Raw genomic sequence first — 22,439 nt, forward strand, 5'->3', positions numbered from 1 at the left:
GACGATAAAAATACCCGTTTAATTAATGAATCGATCAAATCTAACGATGGATATATATGTTAAATGGATTAGATTAAAAATATTAGTTATTACTAGGTGAAACTAAATTAACAAAAAGAACTGTGTTAACTGATAATATTTAGGAATAAAACATGATCTGATGATTACGAAAGCTAGTGATAAGAAAGATAACAGTTAAATTAAAATAATAAATAAAACACTTAAGATATAATGTATTTCTCTCTCTCTCTCTCTATATATATATATATATATATATATATGTTCTAATATAAACGGAATAAAAAAAAACCCCATTTGATGTGATCTATCAAATACAATAATTGTATTCCACGACGATATCAAAAAATCTATAAAACGTTTACACGCTATTTTTTTATAAGAGAAAATAATTGTTAAAGTAGTAAAATTAAATGAAATATCTTCAGCGTAAGAATAAAGTTTGGAATATATTTTGAATGTTCTGTGTACTTTGTCATCGTGTTTTCGCGAAAAAGCCAATCTACTTGTTTAATACTCCAGAGGAATTCAACATATGTATGTATGCATGTGTATGTGTGTTGTATGTACATATGTATATATATATATATATATATATATATATATATATATATATATATGTACTTGTATTCGTGCTTGATTCAAACAAAAGCCACGACTTAGGATCGTTGCTCGAAAGTTCGGTCAAACGCGTAGGTATTTAGGTTGAAGGTGGGAGACATTAATAAATGGCAAACTACTACTACCGAAGCATATACCACCACCATCGTTCCGCAGGCCTGGTGTTCCATGGTGCACAATAGAAACGAGAAACAATGTGCACTCTGTTTGCGCCTGGTCTTATCCTTTTGCTTTCCTTGGAGCTTAGAATCCAACGGCAACCTACAGCTTGAGGCTCGGAAAAGCTGGATGTGTTTTTTGTCTCTGTATGTTTATTTGTGTGTGTGTATTTATTCGTGCGCTTGTGTTCATACACATTTCTGATCTCTTTTTATATATGTAATTAGTATCATATAAATGTGAGTTTTTGATCCTTTACATGAATTATTTCTGGTCGATACGATATATGTCCTTCGAATAATTAAAATTATCCTTTCTTGCAATTTTTTACCTACGAATAAAGAATTTATAAAAGTTATTAAATTATTTTCAACATATTCATTCTTCGTGCTAACATTTAGGAAAATTCAATGCGATTTTACTTGTTTAACTTGTTTAACTTTATCAAATCATTTACATCGGAATAACATTGGTTTAAAGTACCGAGAATTTTCACTGTTGGTTTTTAAAAAGAATCTCTATTATAAATAAAAAAGAAAGTTTCTTTCACATGATATTCCAAGCAAACCAAAACCATATTATTTGAAAGCACAGTAATTAATTAAACAAGAAGAACAAATATATTCACTTTGCGCATATTAATGATTCTCCGTTATTTTATTATTGTTTTTGTTGTTTCCATATTGGGTAGTATAGTAAAAGTAAGACATTTAATATAAAATAAAACGATAAAATTATAAAATACACAAAAAAGAAAGAATAACAAAATGAATACTTTCTATGAAAGTATTTAAGCCAGGACTCGTAGGAAATTCGCTTACTTTGGCGAGCTTTCTTTCTTTCTTTCTTTCTTCTCCTTATTTGAGCGTGGTGGTTGGTTGGCCAACCAAGTCGTTATTAAAGCACCGAATGGCTAGGAGGATACCGCGTCGTGCCGCGAATAAGAAATTAATTTTCTTTTCCTGTCTCTCAGTACCTTGAGAGAGACGAGAACTGGACCCTTTCGCGAAGCTAATCCAATCGCTAATAATAAGCGAGGAAGCCACTCAACTTTATAGTTACAAGCGTAAACTTCATCAGGAGGTTCCAATTACTTTTCACGGTAACTGCCGGCTAGCAGTTCTCACCTCCTACTCTTCGCCTTCCTCAACCAGTATCTCAACCTCCTTTCTCCTTTCTCCTTTCTCCTTTCTCCTTCCTCCTTCCTTCTCCGACATTTTTTCTTTTCCTTCTTCTCTTTCAGTCTCCTTCACTGCCCATCTTTCCTTTTTACATTCCACCCTTTTTCTCGTCTTGCCTCCTTCCATCTTTCTCTTTTCTTCATTTTCTGCGTTGCTCTTTAACCATCTCTATCTTTCTCTCTCTCTCTCTCTCTCTCTCTCTCTATATATATATATATATATATATATATATATATGTGGGACGAACGCCTCCATGCCAAACTTGATAAGCATTCGTGGAAGGGAACTGGTCGGTGGGCCCTGGATAGCTCAATTGGTTAAAGAGCAGTCGCCCGGAAAGCGAAAGATCCGTGGTTCGAGTCCCGGTCCAGTCAGTCCAGCGGTCCAGTTTTTTTTCACGAATCTTACATTTGGGGGCTCGTCCGGGATGGAGGTCTGTTTCGTAGCATGTTCCACAGTCTTACAACGCCACGAGAAGAAATTATTTATAAATAATTTCAAAGAGTAAAGAGTTTGACCGATAGTGGCGACGCGAACAGTTGGCCGAGGAACTAGAAAGACGGTCTTACGGAGCCTCGGCAACGTGTTCGGAACGAGTAAAGACGTAACGAGTAAAGACGTAACAAGTAACGAAGGTGCCACCAAGGGAGGGGTGGTTATGACGGAACATTCGGGGTCGAATGTTGTTGTTGTAGAGGGGTGGAATGTGGGACGAACGCCTCCATGCCAAACTTGATAAGCATTCGTGGAAGGGAACTGGTCGGTGGGCCCTGGATAGCTCAATTGGTTAAAGAGCAGTCGCCCGGAAAGCGAAAGATCCGTGGTTCGAGTCCCGGTCCAGTCAGTCCAGCGGTCCAGTTTTTTTTCACGAATCTTACATATATATATATATATATATATATATATATATATATATATATGTCTTGTTTTCTCTTTCTCTCCTTTCTTTTTTTTCTTCTTCCAGTTCCTTTTTCTCTTCTCTCTCATTTGGCTCCATCTTTCTCACTCAGGAAATGAAAGCCACTCTTATTGTACGACGTAACATTGCTGGAAGTATTGCCAGGGGCACTTGGAGCATGTCTCTGATCGTATGAGTCGTTCTTGGAATTTACTATCGTTCGAAGTTAATTTTGCTTACTAACAATGATTACGAATTTTTCAATATAATAAATGAGATTTTTAAGTAATTTAAAATATATTATACACATACGTATATCTCGATTTGATATATTGACAAAAAACCTTTCGAATGAAAAATTGACGAAGAAGTATTTAAAAAAATTTTGTATAAAGGTAACGTATGGATCTGCAAAAGTAGGTGATCGTCGTTGTCGAGATCAGTTCTTTTATATAGTTGAGTTTTACCACGTAAATTCGTTGCGTGTTAAGATAACATATAATTAAAATGACTCTTAGTTTTTTATTTATACGTCAGGTAGACACGACTTACTACAATCCGATTGTCAATAACGATCTATCGCGATACGTTTTTTTGTTTTATAAAAATGTTTATAGCGATGCTTGCTCTTTTACTTTTTCATTCACGTAATAGTCATTCAAAAAAAGAAAATAAACGGAAACTATTAAGCTTTTACTTAATTGTACTGTGGTTCTATGAAAAGCACGTATTACGTAAATACCTTGAAATATGTTCCCTACTCCGAAATAAAGTTCCGAGAAAAGTACGTAGGGAAGTGAACGAGATGGTGATAAGACAGGAACCGTAAGTATGTGTTGTATCAATTAAACCGGTGATCAATCATAATTTACTCGTCGAGCTAACACGAACGACCGATATTTAGTTACCTAGTATTAAGCATTTAAACAGGAGGTTCTCTCTGAGCAGGTGCTGTTGATAGCTTCAACCTGTGACACTGATCACTAATTTTTAAAACATATTTCAATGTGTGGTGAAAATGTCTGTCTTCAATAATTCTATCCTTTTTAGGATCGTTTTAGGACACGTCCTCTACTATTTGCTTTTGATACAATGAAAATTTCATTTTTAATAAAATCGATAGTCCGAAAAATGTTTAAAATATTACATACATTTCGAATGATCAGTTTGCAATAATAAAATAGTTCGACGTTTAAGAAAAAAAAATGAGAATAGCCGATAAATGTAGAATATATTTTCGTGCTAGGAACATACTCGTTCACGATGATGGCACGTGCTTTAACTTTAGTAACAATGTTACTCTCAGCTCGTACTACGATTTACTATACTGCATAAAGTCCATAACGCTAACGTTGAAACACGACGGAGATAAAATGTCAACTTTTAGTGTTAATACTCACGATAATAGCCGAATGAAGACGAACGAGGACAGCGAGGTGAGCTTGTTATATCTACAGAATACTTTTACTTCGGATAAGAATATATTTTTTCCGTCATTCGGCTAACAGCCATTAGTTATAATATTGGCAAAGCAACGATGAAAAACGAGAGAATACATAGTTGGATCGTACCATAGTTCCATCGTTGGCATGTTTCGATGATATTTATCTGCTTCCCGTAACAAAGAAAAAAAAGGACAAGAAAATTTAGAACTATTTTGCTGTAAAATTAAAATACGTTATAAGTCGACATACAGTATGTGTTGTATTCTTGAAAAAGAAAAAAAGAGAAAAAGAAAAATCAATAGGCATTAACAAACAAAAAAGTCACATACATAAATTTTATTAGGTATCTTTTAACACGTAAAAAATATAACGCATCGAAAAGATATCAGAGACAATGAATCCACTTTCCACAGAACGCGTAGAGGATTTCTAAAGGCGTTCGGGGATTCTACGTTGTCATCTCGTAAAATCTCGGAAAATAGCAGCAATAACGGATGTTCCTCTCTCACGGGGGTACAGGCAATTTGTAGGAACGAAAGGGGAATTTACAGGCATCCTGTGAAAGGCTACAAATGTTCTTTGATTCTTCCCATTTCGTACAGCAGTTTTCATTTCCACACAATACCCCGGCATTGCGACGTTCGTTCGATTATTTTTACGAATCTTACTTTTAAATCTCGTTTCGAATAACGCCAAAAGAAGAAGAAACAGAGAATACGAGAAAAAGAGAAATATTATTCTTTTTCTAAATCTCTTATACCACTGATTGTTATTGTTTTACAAAATCCTTTTTTTATTTTTTCCTTTTTGTTTCATTTTTTGTTCCTCTTTGAAAAGATACGAGAGACAGGGAGAAAAAGGAAAAACAACAAAGAAGTCTTCGATTACTTTCTTTCTTTCTTTCTCTCTCTCTCTCTCTCTCTCTCTCTCTCTCTCTTTCTCTTTCGTATTTACAATTGATATTATCTCGTGGTAAATTTATCGATAACAATAGACCATCCATTTCTTTTTATATTACCTTTCCACAAACGTATAAGGACATTCGTTTGACTTTCACCAAAGAAACTCGCATCTCTTTGGCTCTCAATAAACGTCTCACCCTCGTTTCTCGTTCCTGTTTCTTATTCACCCCCTTATTTCGACGCCTCGTAACAGCCACAGGCAAAGAGAACGAGAAACGGAAAGAGACAAATGGAGGATGACAAGGACGTAAAGTAAGAGAGATAGAGAAGGAAAGAGAGCGAGAGAGAAAGAGAGATACTAAAGACGACAGTCAAGCTCGAAACTAAAACTAACTGTAACCCTCCCGTATAACTGTGTAACTACATTACAGCGTGCCACTTGTATAAATTAACTCGAATCTCAAGAAAGTAAGTGGCCGAAGAGCAAAGCGCTAGTTGACTTGCTAATGCTATTTACTATCTCCTGCGTACCGACGTAACACACCGTGCGCTTCTGGAAATTGTTCTTTAAAAGGACGAAAGGATGCCACCGCCCAATGCTATGGGCCGTCCCGGTTGTTCTAATTTTACAGCTGTTGCCGTTTCTACGTTCTTTTAAGCTGTCAGTTCTTCTTTTCTACTTTTTCAAAAACTTTTCTTTACTCTCTTCAATTTATTTTGGAAAAAAACAATTGTAAAATAAGATTAATTTATTACACGAATTAATGTTTAAAATACAATTATTTTATATTTTTTTCTTTTTTCTTTCACGAGGAGTGTGTCTATTATTTTACTAGCAAATCTTAATTATGATTGAACTGTTTGGATTTAGATGGTATACTTTTAATGTTGTGTGCTTTCTTGTTTCGAAAAAAATATTTTCGAACCATTTGGAAAGTCTGGTTTGGGAAAAATTAAGTTAACGATAACAATAGACACATATCGATATGATCTTTTAATCAATCAATAATCTTTAGTTCGAAAGAATATGAAATTTCTAATATTAGACACGTTTTGATGATTAACGGTATCATAAATATATTTATTTTTAAAGTGACATTGGTCTATTCTGGATCAAAATTAATTTTAATGGAATCAATTTGATATAAGAGATAATATCAAATATCATAATCCTATGAGAAATATGAGTGACTGGAAGAAATGGGAAGAAATTAAAACTTGTGAAATATTCTAATATTTAAAGTTTAATTTAAAAAAGGTAAATGTAGGAGTATAAAAGTAATATATACTATGTTAGAGTTATTTTAAATAATAAATTCATATCATCTAATATCTCAAAATGCATCTCAAAATTGTCTCGTGTATTAATGCTTATCGACCTTTTTGAAAACTGTCGAACGCATTTTATAAATATCTCGCAATATCAAAAAACAGATTAGCCCTCATTTTGAAAATAAACAACTCATTTAAAAAGTATGCTTGCTATAGGTAAACAAAAATATCTCGTTGTTTGTTCGTTCTCACGTATTTTATGACTGCCATCATTTTTCATTTATTTTTTGTTTGTAAAAAGACTCTCATTAAAGAAATACGAAACCCTTAAACTGTGAATCATGGTCGTAGTTCTTCAGTTAAAAAAAAAAAGACGAATCTTGTCTCTAGCCGCGCCTTTCCCTCGCATTTAAATCGTTTCGGTTATAAATATGCAACGTCACTCGAGATATTTTACGCGTCCGGAAAACTTCTTCCTCGTTTTCTCTCTGATTCTCGAGAAATCGATTCGTTGAGATTTCGAGGTTCTATTCGTTTCTACGTTAAAAAGGAAGAAATGGAGAAAGAGGGAGATGATATCGAACAGCTAGACGAATTTAAAATGCCTATTTAAAATTCTTCCTTTTCAAAGAAAAAGAACCACCTAGAATAATCTAGATTGTATGCGTTGATTACGTTTGTATGTATATGAATGCGATCGATAAAAGGATTTAGAATGAACGAATCTGTTCATATATATGTGGATCATTCCACGAAAAAAAATCATTTTTACATTTAAAGTAATCGTAAGCGGTCGAATTTTTAATAAATTCAAATTTTCAGATATTGTTCGCGTTTTTATGAAATAATTGACCAAAATCTTCATTTTGCCTTTGTCTCATTTAACTGGACGATGGATAATTCTTCTGGATAAATCTTCCAAATTGCAATTATCAGAAAAGTTTACTTACAATTACTTCGAAAAGCAATTATGATCCTGGCTGTTCACTTAAAATATTATCCTCATAAACGACATAGTCAATGTCTCAAATACAAATATAATATTAAAAAAATTTGGATACAGTACTTATTTAGGCCAATTTTATATCATCCTGTAAGGTGGTAAAATAATTTTTACAGATGGTTTAATTATTTGCAATATTTTGGTCATAATTCGTACTATATTTATTATTAATTTATCCTAATCTGTAAGATTGTTTTCAACACATTAGAAAAAGTAAGATGAAAGATAAATAAAAGATAGAGGTTTATCGTATGCAGTACCTGATATGGTTCACGTCTCCAAAGTTCTTTTTACATTTCTAGGGTTTATCTTGGAAACTTCGGATGTATTTACTCGACAAGCTTTGTTTGCGAGATAAAGTTTCACAAGTGCCACAATGCTTTCCGTCGAGCAAGTTTCTTGACTTCTTGAACGAAAGTACATAACCAAACTACCCACGCGAAGATTGGCTCGATGCTTTTATTAACAAAATATGAGGAGAGATAATTTAATAATATCCGTATTACATCGTCTAGGAACAATGAAGGAGTAAATATGAGAAGTACAGGAAACAAAATGAAACAACTTTCTAAACGTAACTAATTGTAAGTTTTATTAATACTTATACGTTATGTTTATGACGTTTTTTTTTTTTTAAGAGTTATACGAAAAGTAACTAAGAACATAACATCCTCATATTGAATTAAATTTTTCTAGAAAACTTTCGATAAAATCGACTCGATTATTTCCTCATTTTTTATCCTTTAAACATCTAAATGATTTAAGCGACGATAAAAAAGGGGATGTATAATATAAAGTTAGCCGATTAGTACATAGTACGATTACTGGCTACTTTAAATCAATAAACGTGAATACTACCTAGTAGTTGGCTTATATCTTACAAATTTAATCGCACGTTTATCGTTGCTTGCTTAGATATACTTTCTTTACTATGTCTATAGTTAACCTCGAAAATAAACTAAAATTATCATAACAATGCCCTATTGAAATAAATATTCATAGTTACATGGTCACGACAAGTGTACATATGTTACATGTGTGTCATAAATTTAATACAAAATAGATACAAAATTAATTCCGTAGATAATGAGTATTGACAAAATTTATATGCATGGTATAAAAAATAAATTCATTAAATATATTATTTTATAAATAAAGATTTAGGTATTATTATTTATTTTAATATAAACTTTTATTTTTATCGAAATATACGTATCAGATATAAAACCTCATTGGCATCTTCCTAATATTAAGTTGAGATCACTCAACGTTCTCGAGTTTAAAGAATGAAAAATGTAAAGTGCTGGGGGTAAAAGAGCTGTTCCTGATAAAGGAAAGGCTTTGTCAGGACTAGATAAAAGTTATCTATCTATCCTCGTCTCTCTCTCTAACTTGAAGTTCTCTTCGTTACCGCGACGACGTATTTAGCAGATCGTCGCTTAATATGAAGCTTTGCGAACACAGGAATATGTAAATCCGTTGGAACAAGAAAGAGACCATGATCGTTAAATTTCACTCCCTTCTCTCTTACATACACACACCCACACTTTCATGTACAAATATACAGGAGAAAAACTGCGCTCGCTTTGCCGTTGTGTTACCACAGATTGCCACGATGCGAGCGACAGTGCTTAACTTTTCGTTCGAGCGAGAACTTCAATCAAAACTTTTCTTAACATCGACGTATGTACACAGCGCGACCTTATTTCTTCAAACTTGACTTCTGTATCCTTAGTCTTCCATTTTAGCTCTCTCACTCACTCTTTATCTCTCTCTCTCTCTCTCTCTTTCTTTCCTTTCCTCTTCTTTTCTACTTTCATCAACATTTTTCAGGACGATTTCTTTTTCTCTTTTCTTCTGTTAATCTTTTTTTCTTTTTCTATTTCCTTTCAACATCTTTCTCAACAAAATTCCACGTTTTTAGCTACGCTTTTTATCATTATTTTCTTTGATTTTTTTCTCTTCTTTTCCATCTCCAGCACAACCCTATCTCTCTTTTTCTTTCTCTATTTTTATCAACATTATCCAAAATAATTTTTCGTCTACTTGTTTCTCTATTCTTTTCTATTTCCCTTCAACATCTTTCTCAACAAAATTCAACATTTTTAGTCACATTTTTCATCGGAATTCTCTCTCTCTCTCTCTCTCTCTCTCTCTCTCTCTCTCTCTATCTCTTTCCATTATTTTCTCATTTTCTCATCTTATTCTCGTACTTTTTGAAGTTTCACGAGAAAAAATAAGGAAGCGGGATACCGACATGCAACGAACGAAGTAAAATGTTCAACTTTAAACGAAAGTATCCAGTACTACATCCTGGATGAATTTCTTGGACACAGCTTCAACGATGGACTCGTAAAAATTGATCGCCGACCCTCGTAAAAAAGAAAATCTTGCGTGCAAGCACCGACCAATCGCTACGGTTGACTAACTCTATCCTTTCTATAATTCTATTTACAAGCTTTAGTGTATTTATATGTTTGATATTATTATATACATATAATGTTTATAGATAACTTCTAATCGTTCAAAACGTTAAAAATTTGAATATCGAATAATCTGAAATTTTATGCAATTTAATTTGTAATAAACGTAAATTGAAAAATTACTTTTTCCCGTTTACTAATCATTTCTTCATAAAAAGCATCGATAGTATGAGTTTATGAAAGTATTAATAAAAAATATACTTTAACAAAACCCGATGTATCCGATTAAAAATTTGTTTGACTGGTAAAAAATTCAGAAATTATTATAAATGTTAGTTAATGATTTTTCACTGAACATAAAAGATATAATTTATGCATAATAATTATAAATGTAGATATAAGCCGAAGAGAAATAAGTATTGCAAATTTCCTCTTTTTTCTTATTTAAACCACAATTTCTATATGATTGTGATAAAACCACATATAATATATTGATACAAAATTTTCTTCTTTTCTTTTCAGGTCTCCTTTTAAAATCGATTTTCTTAGCCTCTTTCAAAGAAGATACTTTTAGAAGAAATAGCGTTTCATCAAACGGTTATAGAAAAGTTGCAAAGCGATGAACGATATTTGTAGAAAACAAGAAAATATCGAATTAAAGGAAGAGGTTATAAAAAAAGAAATTATAGGTTTTATTTTATTTCCGTGACTTAATTAATTATCACGGAATTAATGTTTCAAAAAATTGCCAAATTTTAACGCAAATATGAAAATATTATTTTTAATGACATTTTATTAATATTTTAATTTTACTAGTACTCGCGATTAATTCTCATTATTCCTTATACCCATTATTTCTAGTTCATCAAGAATGAACTTGGACTTTAATTACTAAAATAAATAGATAATACTACAATAGAATATATAATATTTTATTATTAGAATTTTGTTTCTTTTCAAGGGCGCTCGAAGTAGTTCGGAGAATTGTTCGATGGATTGAAATCATAGCACCAGGGAATTTGATTGCATTTGATATTGGTAACGTGATAGAAACAATTCACGTTCGTACCTTTTTTATTCCTATTGAAGAATCTTTTTTATGCTTTTTTTTTTTTATTGCTCACATTCCTTTCGTATGTTCGGAAAAAAGGGTGAATTTCTAATTGAGATGTATACTATATAGGAATCGTAAAACGCCAATAGGATAGTTTAATATATCAAGATATTAGGAAAATAATCTTTCAAAAAATCTACAATCATAAAATATTTATTATAAGCTCTTGAGAACGATTACTAAAATAGCAAAACGATTACGTTCAAGGTGGAAGAATAAAAGCGCGCGAGCTGTAATTACGTTCCTATGGTATCACCACAAGACGCTATTTTCTATGCACCGCGTTTTCAGTATGAAACTATAGAACGTGGTTTATATAGAACGAACGGATGAACGAACGAAAGAACGGCTAGATAATTTAACGTTCGTAATCGTTTTACCGCACCGTATCGATCACACACAGTACTATGAGGTTATAAATAATATATACTTCTCCGCATGTAATGAGTAGTTCAGCAGGTAAGAACAGCTTTTACTCGGTGTTCCTAGGTCTCTAGTATGAACTCGTCAATTATTAGAATGACCTACACCTATCGACGTATGCCATGAAACTCTTTTTACGCAATTTTTCTGTCGACGCATATAGTTCCTAGATCTTGGCGCCATTCGACAGGACTCAACAAGAATTTTTATAATTTTATAATATAATGTCTTTCGTAAAATTTAAGAGATAAATAGAGAAATTCGAGATATTAAAAGAAAAAATTCATAAAATATTTAATTAAAAAAGTAAGTTTTCATAATAAATTATAATTTTTTAGAGACCTCATAATTAATTTATTTATTTAAAAATACATAATATACTATAATAGTTATATGAGCCGTTTATTTTGAAAGTGGTTGAACTCCATTTATGTTCGAATAGAGATATTGAAGGGTTTGCGTTTCAATGCAATTAAAAATATACATATAGAATACCAATGAGTCATACTACTTAATTGTATCTAAAGGAGTTGAGTTAAATTTATAATTCTTATTTAAATAATGGCAATTATTAAGTGAATAATATGTGTTTTCTTAACAAGAATGGAGTTAGATTACTTTCAAGTTTAACAACCAGATTCTATATAAAATTTGAAGGAGCCCAAGTCCATTCAACATATGTTAAGATTCCTCAAATTAAAAAAACAATACTTAATTTATTTTATATATCTTTCGAACACTTCAGAAACATAATTTATGTGATTAAAAAAATTTTTTAACTACATAAATTCCTTTATATACGCATGTGTGCAACAGTAATAATATTCCTAATAAAGAGAATTTTATTAGATTATAAAGTTCTAATTTTGGCATTTTTTTCATTCTAATGTAATTATTTTATTACTCCTGCGTAGTGATGACTCCGAGGGTTAAATTGTTCTGTAATGTAAGTAGAGTGTATTAAAATATTAAAATCATTGTTACAAAATCGATGCAAGTGTCTATTGTTTTCTAAAATCTAAGAATTTATTATCTATGTACCGTCCTCTTCGAAATCCACCATTGAACTAAGTCATTGTCCTCTATAAAAGTTTTTTTATTCAATGTTGTTTATATGACTTTCTGAACGTTGCACATGTGTACAACGGTTATAATACTCCTAATAAAGAGAATATAAGATTATAACGCGTTATGATTTAAATTTTAAAAGATAAAAACAATTTACTGTTCACCTACATTTTGTGTGTGTAGAAGGTATTTAAAGAAATTATGATATTGTGGTTGTATATATAAACGGCCCATATATTTGATATATTGGCAAAAATTAGAACAAAGCTAAGACATCTATGAACGTGTAAAACAATTAGTATAAGTTCTGTTTACATTTATTGTTTCGTAAAAAATACAGTTATTTCACGCTCGGTAGATAATGATGTGTTAAAAAAAACAGTTAATATACTAGTAAATAAAAAAATGTAAAAAAACTAATACAAATGTATATTACCTGACTTTTTCTTTTGCTACGCAAAGAAAATCGATTCATAATGTTTCAGTAGAATAAAGAAAGTCAGGGTATAATCTACCAGATTGGATAGAAAATAAAACCAATCGTAATCTCACGTTCTTAACGTTACGACTTAGGTTAGTTACCAAAAAATACTTAAGACAATCGTCTGGAAGACTTTTAACTAGGGTCGTCTCGAATTTCCATGAGACGGTTTTTCTTATCAAGTCAATTTAGTTTTTCTGCGAGTGGTATGTTCGCATTGCCTCGGAGGGGGGGGGGTTAACCGATTTTGGCTGTTGATTCGACCATAACATGGATGGACTTTTGGAAAAGAAGAAATGAGATCAAGTAGCTTGCAAGATGACTCGTCGAATCGTTTCACGAAATTACCTTTTGCGAAAGGGGGATTCGTCGGTGGGAAATGATTTTTCACGAAGGCTTTGGATCGGGAACGTGGCACGATCGGTTCTTGCGGTTACAGAGGGAATAATGGTTATAATCGGAATTAAAGTGGTCGTTATTGGAAGAGCTATGCGTCTTATACCTGCGTTCATTCATGGGGAATAATCGTTCGCGATGAACAATCGCTGCTGTTGAAAGGGACAACTTGTTCAAATTATTAATCCATTCGATTAGAAATTCCCGAACAAAGCGTACGAGGATAATTGCAATTTAGAAGATTATGCGTCCTAATGCGCGTTATCTTCTTTCCCTTTTTTTTTTAACAAAGAAAAATCTAATATTTTTTTTAGAAGAGAATGTTAACTCGACTTCTTTAATAATTCACTTTGAACATCTTCAATGGTTTATACATTTTCATAATCAAGATACATGTATATATACACTTTGTGGGATAAAAATTCTCTATAATCCAATCTTCTTTGATAAATATAAAATTCCTTTCGCAAATTCATTATAAATATTAATTACAAACTCAAAAATTATGAACTCATGATAAAATATTATGATTATAACGCTTTTCTTATCGAAAAGACTTCATTTCCATCTAAATGATACATTTTTTAGTAAAGAATAATATAAAAATAATAATATTCATAAAAATAAACGCGTAAATAAATTGACGCAAGTATTATTTATTTGTTGCTGGAATTTATGAAAACCTACAAGAGTCTTTTTGACCTAAAAAATCATTTAACTTTGTTCTACCGATAATTTTGTATACTTACCATAGAACGTAATATTTGGTTGCTAAACATTATTTATAAATTACAAACTTTAATAGTAATTTTAAACAATCTTTCATTGCATGTGTGTGAATTTCGTTAGAAGTTAGATTAAACAAAGTAAAGAGACATTTAAAGGATAAACTTCACACAAGGGAAAACAGGAATTGTAATTTTCGCATAGACAATGAAACAATAGTGCATGATACATTAGTGGATCGCAGTTGGTACAAGGACTAGATAAAGATTTCTAGGATTATGTTTGTATGGATTGTAAGTACATAGCTTATTTGTAGTTCAAAAGGATACATTGCTTTGGCGAAATTAGAAGAGGAAGAAGGGAGGACCAGGACAAGAGGATGGAGGGCGGGTGGAGGAAGGAGGGGAGGGGGTGGGGTCTAGGAGGAGGAGGAGGAGGAAGAGAAGAGTAGGTCGCCTTAACAGCTTTAGAGGCACGAATGGTGCTTAGAATAATAGCTTGAGCCGATCTGTCCTGCCCTGTGTTATCCAATTACCCAGAGACCAGGATCTCTCTACATGTATGCAAAACGCTGTAACGTCTAGGGATCTACAGCAAATGCTCGAATTACTGCATTTCATCCAACAGGATTCTCTGCCTGTCTCATTCTCCTGCTAGCACATTCTATAATTATGTAAGATACTAATATGCATGCAATGATCTGTTTCCAGTTCTCAGAACCCCAAATGTCTTTGTCATAAGGAAGTTTGATAATACAATTTCAAAAAACAAAAACAACACAACAACAATAACAACAATAACAACAAGAACAACAACAAGAACAACAACAAGAACAACAACAACAATAACAATAAAAACAACAAGAACAACAACAACAACAACAACAACAACAACAACAATAACAACAATGAATAGCGTTATGAAATAAAAATCATTCTAATCACCCTAATAACTTTAATATAATTATTATTATCATAATATATTAAAATAAAATATATATATATATATATATTTATTTATTTATTTTTATATTTGCAATGAAATGTTCACTTACCTTCTTTGATATCCTCTTTAAAAGAAATCCGATGAATATTCTTATTTCATAACTGAAAAGAAAATGCGTCTGAAACGTTTTCAACATTGATGTGAAATATATTTATAATAGTTGTTATTTATCTTAAAAAAAAAAAAAAGAAAAACAAAATAGAAAATTTAAAAAAAGAGCAAAATTAGTGTTCCGTTTCATTCACTGAAATATCTAGACTACTAATATCTATAGGAGGACGGATGGCGAATATATAGTACAAACAAGGAACAATGAAATCTCTCTTTTGGGTACGGTACAGAGGGTGGATATGAGATCCTCTACTGGAAGAAGAGGTAAATGGATGGTAAAAGTGCACGTTCTAACAATAAGAGAAAATTCGAGTCACGCACACGAGAAATTTCACCGACTCGTTTCGTTGAGTTCCTCTATACCTTAATAAAGAGAGAGAGACAGAGAAAAAGAGAGAGAGAAAGAGAGAGAGAGAGAAAGAGAGAGAGAGAAAGAGAGAGAGAGAAAGAGAGAGAGAGAGAAAGAGAGAGAGAGAAAGAGAGAGAGAGAAAGAGAGAGAGAGAGAAAGAGAGAGAGAGAAAGGAGAGTGGGGAAAGAGCGGACCAAGGAAAGGAATCAAACAATTTTAGGATACCACTACAGCAAGATCGTTTATGTTTTTGTTTATTAATATTTTTTTTCCTTTTTACTTCTTTTTTGTAAAACAGATGAAACGTATTTCTTTTTATTCATACGCCATTTTCGAGAATGTGTTTGTCGTTAATCTTATCCGATTCGGACGTCCCGCGGTTCGTTTAATATATTCCTTTTATTTTTTTTTTTTTTGCTTTTCTTTATTTTCTTGTCTTTCATTTAACGTTTATCGAATGAAATTCGGACATTATGTTAACTACTTTCTACAGGTGTCTCAGGCATCGATGCCTATTTACAATAAATTCCTTTGTACAAAAACTAATCTCATATAAACAGTAAAATGTGCGCGTATGCACGAACGCGCGCACATGGCAGCATCGATGAGCGGGAACGAAAACGTTATCTCGTTATTAACGATTACCATTACTCTTTTATATTTTTTCTTCTCCCTTTTTCGTTCCTTATATTCATCAACGTTTTGAGATAATGTATGTATATGTCTTTGTATGTGTTTCTTTTGCTTGATTAGAACGATTAATAAATGGGATGAATGTATTTATTGTAATAACGATTATTTATATTTGTTTATTCTTCTTTTCTTATTTTTGTATCGCGTTTTAACAGTCTTTCGCAGTAAATGTTAGTTCTTGTTATTGTAAGAAATATCCTCAAAATATATTTATGTATATATATATATATATATATATATATATATATACATATAAGTTGTATGTATGTATGTGTGTGTATGTCTGTGTATGTGTACACATATATACATGCTTCTCTCCTCGACTGAAACTACATTTTTCCCTCTTTTTTTTCTTAACCTACAATTATGTTTAGCGACGTAACACGAAATAATGAGTATGTTTTAGCTGAAAAATATTTGACGAATATTTTCGAGAACACAGAGAAAGTGAATTGACCAAAAAATTTCACTGTTATATTCAAATCTGAACGACCAAAAGTCAACGTTCCCGCCATAACGATTTTGACTTATATCTCCTTACATTCTTCTGTGAATGAAGTTATGTACAATCAACATTTGAAGAAAATCCAATGAAGTCGTTAGAAATGATCAACATAAACAATAATATATCAAAAAAGGATTCTTTTATCGTTGTTTTTCTTCTTCTTCTACTTATTCTTCTTATGATTCTTCTTCTTCTCCTCTCTCTTTAATATCTTCATCTTCCTCTTATATCATTAAATGTTTATTTGTCTATATCTTTTCCTCTTCTTTTTTTTTATAACATACACGTATAATCCTATACTGTGGATCGTAAAAATATTTGGCACTTTTTAAAATTGAAACACTTGTTCTAAATCGAAGAAATTGTGCTCTAAATTGTAAACAACAAATAGATATATTCAATTATATTATTTAATAGTTTGGAAAGATTAAACAGTGTTAAATAATTGTTAATAGATTATTAAATGAATAATTATTACAAATTCAGAACTTTTTCGTTCGATTTAGGCAGTGTCGATCAATTAGAAAAATTGTCCAATCATTTCAATGATACACTTCGTTTACACGTGCTATTACTATGAGAAGAGAAAAAGTAAAAAAAAATTGAAGAAAGAAGAATAAAGAAAGAAAGAAGGAAAGGAAAAAGAAGAAGAAATGAAAGAATTAATGAGAAAGTAAGATAGACGGGCACTCTCTTATTATATACAGCTCTCTTGTATTCGATTCGAGCGCGTCACCACTTCTGGTTGATGAAATTTCCCCTGAGCAGAAATTGACGAAGAGACCGGCCTCTGCGGCATCGACGATAAACATTTGCTCGTCCTTTGAAGGCTGTAATACACCTGAAAGCAACGCGAATGATATTTTTTCAACGTTGTAATTGTCATTGTCATTTTCGTCTTCGTCTTCGTCTTCGTCTTCGTCTTCGTTTTTGTCTTCGTTTTTGTCTTCGTCTTCCATATATATATATATTTAATATATATAATTTTTAATATATAATATATTTTTAATATATTAAATAATTTATTATTTTATTATAATATATTAGTAATATATTATTATATGTAGAATGAAAGCAAAAAAGCTGCGCACCAATCGAATGAATCAATTAGTTGAAATTATCAATTACCTAAAGGATTTAATTATAAAGGTAACTTATGATCGTTATGCCCGATATCTTCGTAGTTAATCATATCATCCATTATCGTGTTAGTAGCAGCCATGCATAACCATATACCGAATATTATATAAGATATAAAATATATTTATATATGTAAATATTTAAGAGATATATTATAATAAAAAATATATAATATGTTTGAAAATAAAAGTGAAAGCGAGCGAGATAAAGTAACGAAATTAAAATGAAAAATTAGAAAGTAGCATAAAGCGAAAGATTTGAAAGATATTTTTGTAGTTTATTAAAGCGAAAACGAAATTGTAATTAACGTTAAATTAAATAATTATCACATATTAGATATGATCGCATATCATAACTATAATACGTACAATTAAAGTGAGATATCTATCTTTTTAAATGATATCAATCGATCGAAAATACAATTTTGATATTAAAATTATTCGAAATCACCTAAGGCAATCACCTTTAGGGCAGATACAAAAGTCGGCTTCAAGAGGAGTTATGCGCATCGGGACTGGCCTCCTCCTCGAATTATCGAGAAAACTTCAAGGCAATTAAACTTACGAAGGTACAGATAACCCAAGACTCCGCTAAACCGGAAAAGTTAAAGTGGAAGACTGCCGCATATTAAAGCGAGTGAACTTACCCTCCTGTGACCCACCTCCCACCCCGTCATTCTTTCTTTTTCTCTCTTATTCTCAGACTTTTATCCTTGTTTCTTCCTTCCCCGTTTTACCTTCATCGTCTTCCACCGAAACTCCAAATCTTTAAAAGAAGCTCATTCGTTTAGTCAAGGACACTTAAAGTACCGTCCTACGCTACTCGAGCACTTAAAAGTACGGAGAAAATAGATTAAAAATCACACTATCCCTTAATTTCAATCCTAAATTCGAATCTTTTATCATTTCACCGTTACATTTCTTAATAATTTATTTATTATTTTCGTTTATTTTGAAAATTATATAATCTTACTATAATCGCACGTATATCATATTACTATATTACATATATTTCTATATTAATGTTTAGGTATCTAAAAAAATTAATTGTAGATTATAAGTTACGATAAAAAAAATACCGATTATATATTCATAAACTATGTAATTATTGTGTTAGTGTTAGCCATGCATAACCATATATACCGAATATTATTGGTCAATGCGTAGAAGAAAAAAAAAGAAATAGAAAAAGAAAGTAAAAAAAATAAAAGTATACGAAGTTTAAGAAGCAAGCTGATCACTCACATTTTGGTTATTACGTTGGTTGTAGGCTTCCATAGCCATCTGTTTAAAATCCGCCATGGTTGGCTGATGGCTAAAAATTGTCTGATGTGGGACATGATTATGCGAATAATTTATGGCGGATGTTGAAAGACAATCGGCGAGTACAGGATCCGATGGTAGATCCAAACCGTGCTGAACGATCGGCCTTTTCTCAGGCGATGTAGCTTCGTCCGTGACTCGATCCTTTTTTCTTCGTTGAGGTGGTGTCTTGTAGACGGGCGTATACGTTAAGGGTCTTCTTTCTACGAACAGATTTTAGGAAGCCATGTTGAGCCCACGTTAAGTCAATTAGATCGTTTAAATCAAGATGGGTAAATTAAGCTTCTGTGTTTCTTATTTTTATTTTTTTTTTTTACTTTTACTTTCTTTTTATCGTTTCCGTTATTACAGATTTTATCCGATACGAGAGTAAGCTAATTATAAATATAAGAAAGAAAGATAAAAAAATGTGAAATAAAAGAAACCATGGAAAATTGAATAGATTTTCTTTGATAAGATAGAAAATAATCAATTTATATTTTAATTTACAATTATAAAAGAAAGGTAGATTAATGAACACGAGCTTGTTTCAACAAGCTATGAATCATTGTCTTTAGTGAGAAGGTTAAATTGAAGATTCTTCGCTTTACTTAAGAGTTATCTACCTTCTTTCGTGTTCTTTTGACTGTTAATATGCGAGAGTGTTCAGGAATTAGGAGTGCTACGATAAAAGATTTAAAAAAATGTCTACTCAGTTCTCTGGAAAAGTCGAAAGGTCTTACTCGCTGATAAAGTAACGGTATTCCTAGGCAAAGCTTTTCAACTCTAAGCCGAACAGCGCTGTACTTAAAGTCAATTTAATATTTAACGCGTGTACTATCAGCCACTTCTGTGAATCATGTATTTTTTCTACTGTTCAAGAGACTCTTGAAACTCTTTTAAAAAACCCATTTATATTCTTACAGAAGTATTCAAATGTCTTGTTATTCAATTTCAAGTGGTATTGAATTCCATTGATAAAACACACTTTGAAAAAAATATATATATATATAAAACTCTTTTTTCTAATAATATTTTTAAAAAATACCTTTTGTAACGAATTAGTCACTGGACTAGTTAGCGAAATTCGTTCGATTATTAGAACTTCGAACAATATTCATTTTTTTTTAACGTTGTAAGTTGTATGAAATGTTAACAATTTCCGTGTTAAAACTTTAATGCATCTTTTATAAATTTAACAATTACGTAAAATCATTAATAAAAACATATTTGCAAAATGAAGAAAAATTCTTAAATTGTGATTACCGATTTAATAGATTTAATTTATAAGTCAATCTTCGATGAATTTGATTACCTTTTAAAATTCTATCTATCTATAATTCAACTCTCTATATAAAGCTTCAAAGTGTTAACACTCTTTTTTTATTAGCTTGTGTATGATAAATAAATAGGGAAAGAAAAGTGAGGCAAAGGTGAAGAAAAGTTAGGTCGTTCCTTTACCATATTCGTTAGGTATGATGTCCGGATCGATGTCATCGACCGCCTGCTTGGTCTGAGGGTGCACCGGGGTGGTTGCACCTGCATTAGGTGGCTCGCACACGATCGGAGCGTGCTTTGGACTTCCGGCACGGTCGTTCGAATGCTTCCGGTAGAGCGCTGCCACGATACCAACTACAGCCATGACCAAAAGGGCCGCCGTAGCTATCAGACCCAGTAGCAATGGACTCAGCATCGATGCATCCGTGTTGCCTGTCGTAACAGCAACGGAAAATACTCGATCAACCGAAACTTGTATCGATCTTCTCACTACCCTTCCACTTTTATCTCTATAAACTATCCCTTTTCTTTCATTTCCTTCTTCCACTCTCTTCTGTTCACTGTTTTTTACAGTTTATCCTATTTACATTACTCCTATAAGATAAATTTGTTAGATAATATTATATAAACAAATGTTCCACAAAATAATAGTCGTCTAATACAGATTATTACTTTAAATAATTTAATAATTCTGTAAATTAGATACTTTTAAAAAAGCTTCTTGACAAAAACAAATTAATCCAGTTATATAACATAATAACTTTGATATTACGTAAATTTGGAAAAAAAAAATAATATTATACAGCTTTTCGTAATCGACATTCTTACCGATCGGATGTATTTTATAATTTTTAAGTGATACGGTAGACCATTGGTCAGTTGAGAAATTAGCTTGTATCGCTATACGTCATTCTTGATAATATCTATTCTAAATTCTTTTTTCTTTTTTTTTTCTTTTTTTTGCTCGTTCTATCTCTCACGTCGAGCTTCTCAGAGCTTCGCGTTTTCGGTTCCAATGCTTTAACGTTCGATCTTCCTTTGTTCGCGAAAACGAAAGCACACGGATGAAAGATACCCTACAACTTTCCTATTATTGACATGCGACGATGTGTAATACAAAGAGAGAGTCTGCCGTTGAATGATAGATCTAAAAGCGATCATTGCACTGAGCACATGCTGAATCATGTGTATAAGCTGACTTTTTCTTTACTCCCCCTCAATTCCTCTCTTTCTCTCACTATTTTCATTTCTATCTATCTATCTTTCTCGTTTTTCTTTTGAATGGTACTTTGAAAACTTTTGAGTTCGATTTGAAAAGCGAAATTCTCTTTTTCCAATAATAATGCCCGAACGATTCGGACAAATAGATATTTCAGAAGGAAATAATTATGAAATCATATTTTCAATTCCTTTGATATGCTCTCGTAATTTACGGCTCAACAGAACACCCGATCCTAAAGTTTTAAAAGAATTAAATTTTTTTCTCATTTATGAGAGAAAGAGAGAAAGAGAGAGAGAGAGACAAGATCTATTCTTTTTATCCTATTTTTATTCTCTTTTAAAATCTGCATCCATCTTATTTAACAATTGTTCATTAAAAATTTGAAAAAGAATATTATTGTTAATCCTTCTAACTGCTAGTTGAAACCAACAAAAGGCTATTTTTAATCCGGTTTAAAGTTGTTTTTTTAATATGTTCACTTATTTGTTCTTTTATTCTTCCCCTTTCTCTATTTATCATGAAGACCTAAATGCGTTTTCATTACAGTAGTATGAACATATGTATCTATGTACGTACGTGCCTTTCACATCCAGATAACGTAGAGATATGGAAGTTACACCTCTCTCTCTCTCTCTCTCTCTCTCTCTCTCTCTCTCTCTCTCTCTCTATCTCTATCTCTTTCTCACACACTCGAATGTTACACT

The 22,439-nt window shown here is 31.8% G+C and overlaps 1 protein-coding gene across 6 annotated transcripts in view; it reads right to left on the bottom strand.

Moving 5' to 3' along the window:
* Nucleotides 1-15,833: 15,833 nt before the first annotated feature.
* Nucleotides 15,834-22,439, bottom strand: part of LOC107074202 (neural cell adhesion molecule 1-B) — a 124,365-nt gene continuing 117,759 nt past the window's right edge. For 5 of the 6 annotated variants that reach the window (XM_089177102.1, XM_089177100.1, XM_015335433.2 and 2 more), the window contains 3 exons: nucleotides 20,697-20,945; nucleotides 19,179-19,459; nucleotides 15,834-17,635 (listed from right to left, as the gene is read on the bottom strand). In XM_089177102.1, coding sequence (XP_089033228.1) covers nucleotides 17,492-17,635; nucleotides 19,179-19,459; nucleotides 20,697-20,945 — 674 coding nt within the window. In that variant the 3' untranslated portion in view covers nucleotides 15,834-17,491. Of the gene's footprint in view, nucleotides 18,700-19,178; nucleotides 19,460-20,696; nucleotides 20,946-22,439 lie in introns of all 6 variants that reach the window. The other variant, XM_089177101.1, reaches the window with a different exon arrangement.

This window comes from Polistes dominula, unplaced genomic scaffold, assembly GCF_049000335.1.
Source record: "Polistes dominula isolate Pdom_NZ unplaced genomic scaffold, Pdom_raw_medaka contig_20, whole genome shotgun sequence".
Taxonomy (NCBI): Eukaryota; Metazoa; Arthropoda; class Insecta; order Hymenoptera; family Vespidae; genus Polistes; species Polistes dominula.